This window comes from Marmota marmota, unplaced genomic scaffold (genome assembly GCF_001458135.2).
Source record: "Marmota marmota marmota unplaced genomic scaffold, marMar, whole genome shotgun sequence".
NCBI lineage: Eukaryota > Metazoa > Chordata > Mammalia > Rodentia > Sciuridae > Marmota > Marmota marmota.
The window spans coordinates 20,377,964-20,383,963 of record NW_025999960.1 but is presented as its reverse complement, the minus strand read 5'-3'; the positions used below and the strand labels follow the sequence as shown (position 1 = coordinate 20,383,963).

General features: G+C 33.0%; 1 protein-coding gene across 1 annotated transcript; it reads left to right on the top strand.

Moving 5' to 3' along the window:
• Positions 1–4,293: 4,293 nt before the first annotated feature.
• LOC107148873 (SOSS complex subunit C-like) lies at positions 4,294–4,749 on the top strand. The gene has a single exon (XM_048802431.1). It carries the CDS (start codon positions 4,380–4,382, stop codon positions 4,692–4,694), a length of 315 nt encoding a protein of 104 aa, XP_048658388.1. The 5' UTR covers positions 4,294–4,379; the 3' UTR covers positions 4,695–4,749.
• Positions 4,750–6,000: the final 1,251 nt, after the last annotated feature.

The following is a 6,000-nucleotide window of genomic DNA, read 5'->3' as shown; positions in this document are numbered from 1 at the left end:
TCAATTCTAAAGCGCACTTTTCCCAGATAGAGCATTTTTGTTTGATCTTCTTTCTACCCATGTTTAAAAGGTTGTTCCATGGTCTCCAGCCCTTCATATTTTCTGATGAGAAGTCCACAGTTATTAGAATTGTTGTTCTCTAATATCTATATTTAACATTTTCCTCTGGTATCATTCAAGAGTTTTCTTTTTTCTTTGACAGTTTGGCTATCAGAGTCTACTCAAGCAATATACCATTTTTTGTGCTTAAGAATTCCAGTTAAATGGTAACCAAATAACAAATTATTTGATAAATGATGTAATATAAAAATGTACATTCCAGATTTTGCTATATTTCAATAACTTTTTTTCTTCAGACATTTAGAAATACACAGTATAATGTTTAAATTTGGGGTATACACATTCAAATAAAATTTTTATATTATAAAAATGCATTTTATATTTACCACATATGAACTATTTTCAGGTCCTTTCATCCCTTTATGTATATCCTAGTTCTAGGTTATATGCATTTCCTTCATTCTGAGGAACTTCCCTTAATGGTTCAGTCATGCTAGTCTAATGGTGACAGATACGTTTTGTTTTAGTTGTAGATGAACAAATATCTGTATTTTTAAAAAATATTTTTAGTTGTAGATGGACACAATATCTTTATTTATTTTTTATGTGGTGCTGAGGATCGAACCCAGTGCCTCACTCATGCTAGGCCAGCACTCAGTCATTGAGCTAAAACCCCAGCCCCAACATTTTGCTATGTCTGCTTTCAAGATATTTTTTCTTTGTCATTTGGTTTCCACCGTTTATAATGTGTCAAAGAATAAGTTTCTGAGGATTATCCTGTTTGGTTTGGGTTGAATTTATTGAATATTTTGGCTTTTGGCTTTTACCAAATTTGTGGTGGACATTTTCAGTTGTCTGTTCATTGCCTTTTTCCATGAAAATTCTAATTTTCCAATTTTGCTGTATGTCAAGTAATTTGGGATTATGTCCTGAACATGTCTACAGGATTTTTAGACTATGGAGTGTTGCTTTCATCCTACAGAAGCTATTGACATTTTTATTTTACTAGAAACTTAATCTGAGTTTAGACCATGTGTTATGAAAAGCCTTCTGAAGATAGTGGTCTCAATATAATTTCCATTTTCTGTGCATTATGACACTACTTAGGTGTATCCCACATAACCAGTGAACCTTCTAAGATCAGGGTGGCTGACTTTCTCTTCAGATTTTTCATGCTTTTTTTTCCTTATCATACCCATGCACGCACAGCTCAAAATGAAGGCCTGAAAATCATAAACAACTTCACTCTTTCACACGCTTCTTCACTATCTCTCCAGTACTTTTCATTCCCTGAAGGTTCCCCTTTCCAGTCCTCCAGACATTAAAATGGAGTTTGAATTGTCTCAATGTGTTCCACATTTCCTGTGATTTTTGCCTTTTTTCCAGGATCAAACAGCATTGAATCCCCAATACTAGAGAAGCTGTTTTGGTGGATGAGGAAATAATTCTATCTTTTTGCTTATGTTTATTTAACCCAAGGATCATAACTATTAAGCTGTGTTCTTACATCATACTTCCAATGGTAGCCTCTTCTTGTTAATTAATGATGTAAGGAGTCATTAGATCAGTATCAGGCAAAAAGTTCCTTCAACCTTTCTAATATAATAAGACTCAATTCACCTTAATAAATATTTCCCTGATTTAAGAAAATACATAAACTGCTTTATTTTCCCATATTAGCCAAATATTTTCCCATATTAACCAAGCATTTTAATTAAGAGAAGCTCTAGAGGAAATTCTATCAGAAAAAAACATAATGTCAGAATAAGATTTTGCTGTGTTCATCCCTCTTAGGATGTAACAGATTGAACAACTATGCATGCACAAAAATACCAACATAATAGTTAGGGAAACCAGGTCTCTCAGTTCATTTTGTGCTACCACAACAGACTACTACAGCCTGGATAACTTATAATAAACAGAAATTATTTGATTCACAATTCTGGAGGATAAGTCCAATATCAAGGTGCCATCATCTGGTGAGAGCTCATTGACTGCATCATCCCATGGCAGAAGATAGAAGGGCAAGAGACAGAAGAGGGGGTTAAGCTGACTCTTTTATAATGCATTAATCCTGCTCATGAGGATGGAGTCCTCATGCCCTAATCATCATCCAAGGCCACTTCACACAGCCTTTTCTTTATTATTTTTAAGATTTGCTTTTTGTCATAAAATATGGTCTGTTTAAAAAGATGCCTGTATATCTAAGAAGAAAGTGAATTTTAGTTATTGATGGAAGAAATATTCTGTAGATATATGTTAGGTCCATTTGATTAGTAGCATTTTTTTAATATTTATTTTTTTAGTTGTACACAATAACTGTATTTTGTTTATTTATGTTTACATGGTGCTGAGGATCAAACCCAGGGCCTCACACATGCTAAGTGAGCACTCTACCGCTGAGCTACAACCCCAGCCCTGATTAATAGCATTTTTTAGTTCTGAAAACTCTTCATTTAATATGTCTAGATGACTTATGTATTGATGAGAGAGGTGTGTTGAAATCACCCATATTATTGTATCATAATCTATTTGATTCTTTATATTGAGTAGTTTGTTTTATGTGTACAGGTACATATATATTTGGACATAAATATTTATAATTATTATATTTGTTTGCTAGATAATTCCCTTGAACAAATAAAGTGACCTTCTTTGTCTCTTGTGCTTAATTTTAGCTTAGTGCCTACTTTATCAGATATGAGAGTAATCACTCCTACTTGTTTTGGTATATCTCTTTCTAGCCTTTCACCTTCAACCTGCAAATGTCTTTGCCTGTAAGGTGAGTCTCTTTTATGCAACATATCATTGGGCCTTATTTTTTAATCTAATCTGCCAATCTATGTTGTTTATTGGAGAGTTAAGACCATTATATTTAGTGTTATTAGAGATGATTTTTATTTCCTGTCATTTTCATATTTTTAATGCTTAGTTGAGACTTCATTCTCCTTTATTGACTATTCTTCTAGTGATATCCAACCATACACTAGTTATGATGTTTATTTTTAAATTCTTTAATTCTTCTGCATGAAACATTTTATTGAATAATTTTTAATGCTGGCTGAATGGTTATAAATTCTTTTAGTTTATGATTATTATGGAATTTTTAAAATTTCTTCTTCAGTTGTGAAGTATAGCTTTTCTGGTTATACGGCAACTGTATTTGCACCCATTACCTTGTTGGGTTTGGTATATATTATTTCAAGCCCTCCTGGCTTTTAGGATCTGGACTGAGTAATCAGTAAAAATTCTAAAGGCTTTCCTCTAAATGTGCTCTGCAATTTTCTATTGTAGCTTTTAGAATTCTATCCTTCTTAGGTACATTGGCCATTTTAATTATACTATGCCTTGAATGGATCTTTCTTGATCTTGCCTATTTGGATTTCTGTATACCTCTCATATTTGTATTTCCATCTTGTTTCTGAGGTTTAGAAATTTTTCTGATATTATTTTATTAAGAAAGTTTTACATTCCTTTAGTTTGTATTTCAATGACTTAGTCTATGCCAATAATTATTACAGTTGGGCTATTAATGTCATTTCAGTTTTCTTGAATATTTTGGTAATAGACTCTTAACATTTTTTCTTTATTGTTGACTTTATTTTTAAGACTATATACTTTGTCAGGGCCTTAAATCTTTCTTGTATGTGGTATAATTTATGATGAATCTTTCAACCAAATTTTTAAATTGGTTTATTGAGTCTTCCATTTCCAGAATTTTATTTGGTTCTTTGTCAAAATCTCTACCTCTTTTTGAAATGATCATTAATTTCTTATATTTTCTTATTAGTTTGTTTTCTACATCTTTTTTTCAGTTCACTGGACATTTTAACTATGAACTTTCTGTTTCTTTCTCCACCATTTCTTCTGAAGTGGTGTCAATGGGATCAGTTGTTAAAGTGTTGTGTGCTGTTTGGAGTGGTTTGTTCCTTTGCTTTTTCTTATTGTCTGTATCTGTCCTCATTTACTGTGATGATTATCTCTTCTTTTTTAAGGAGAGTGTTATTTAGTGAGCTTCTTTCTCTTAAGCACCTCAGGCTGGGTAAATAACCAAGTATTGAGGCTCCTGCTCAATTGTATCCTCTGCTGTTCCCATCATCAGCCCTTTAGAGCTGCTCTCCACTCTCCACACCATTGTTTAATCAACCAACCCCACTAATGAACTTTCGGGTCCATTCCAATCGGCCATTAAAAACAAAGTTCACTCCACCTTGACAGCTGCAATCCGCAGAGAGGCCTCCCCAGGGCCAAGGTGTCCTGGGTGAATGTAAAGTGCTAATCTGTTGCCTCTGAATATAATTGAAACAGAAAACAGGAAAATGGCAGCAAACCCTTCAGGACAAGATTTTCAAAACACAAATAGAGTTGCAATCTTGGCAGAACTGGACAAAGAGAAACGAAAATTACTTATGCAGAACCAATCTTCAACAAATCATCCTGGAGCTAGCCTTGCACTCTCCAGACCCACTCTTAATAAGGACTTCCAGGATCATGCAGAACAGCAGCATATCGCAGCCCAGCAGAAGGCAGCTTTGCAGCATGCTCATGCACTTTCATCTGGATACTTCATAAATCAAGACTCTGCTTTTGAAAATTTTATTCTTTCTGTTTTACCTCGCCTTGACCCAGAATGAAAAAAAAACATCTGTAATGAAAATTACTTTCTAATACCCAATGCCAAAGCTCCTCTCATTCAGTGCTGTACACACTGTGACATTCAGAATTTTGGCGAACTTACATATATTTTTGCTTTTTGAAAAGAAAGGAATATGTAAGTAAAAGCAAAAAGAAGTGGAGTGGGGGTCTAGGATGATGAAAGCTTTAGAAGCTGGGTTACCTGAAAATTTGTTTATGCTGCTTAGTGACTTTATCTTTTTTGTAATGCCATTTGACTTTTAGCTCTCAATCGAAATTGGATAGTCATGTAAAATCAGCCCCTAACTACTGAATATGTTGTGTCCACAATAGCCTTATAAGAACCATTTATGGTATTTAACTTGAAAGAAATGAGGGTGCTTTTGAAAAATGTGAATGCATAGGATTAAATAAGTTAGGTTTATATTTGTAGTCCACAGGATTGATGTAGTATGTAGCTTTCAAGTTTAGAGTCAACATTATCATCCAGAAGTACTGTTTGTAAATGTATAAATATTTTCTCATTATTTTAAAAGAAAACCCAAGATAAAACTAAATTACCAACCAGTCTTAAGCATCTTTCATAAACATATGCCATTATAAATGATGTGACAGTGCTATTCAAAGTAATTATAAAGAATATGATGGCTTACACATTTATTTGTACATGGTCTTATTTAGCATTACTACATAAATGTTATGTCTGTATGGTTTCATTGTTCATTTATTATCTAATTAAAAGCTTAAAATTATGAAAAAAAAAACAAGGCTCATAGAAAGAATGTATACTTAACATTTGGAAGTTAAAACCCTGGCCTCATCAAACTTTCCCTATTGACTCTGACTTCTTACATTTCCATTTCTTCAGCTGTAAAACACATTTCAAATACAACATGATGTCCTTATCATAATTAAATATAATGGCAATTTACAATTTCCATGGATAAGAAAAACTGAAATACCCAATAAAATAGAAGAAAACATAAATTATGTAATTTTTGCTACATAGATTCACTGTGGATGTCATTTCCATTGAATTAAGAAATTCTTATTTTGAGAGGCAATGACAAACTAGAAAGTATCCACAGAAAGACCAAAGTAGTGAAAACTCTAGAAACCAGCTCAGATGAAACAGTTCAAGAATTCAATTAAATATTTATTGAACAAATGCAGAATAAATGAACTAAGAATGCAATAAACAACTTCAAATATTTGGAGGGTTGTCACATAAAGAAGGAAGACTTGTTTAGCATGTCTTCAAAAGGCCTGACGTGAACCACGGTATAAATGTAAGCAAAATATTGG

What these genes read in the sequence shown, in the direction of transcription:
- LOC107148873 (XM_048802431.1), top strand. Translation starts at nt 4,380, where the DNA reads ATGGCAGCAAACCCTTCAGGACAAGATTTTCAAAACACAAATAGAGTT.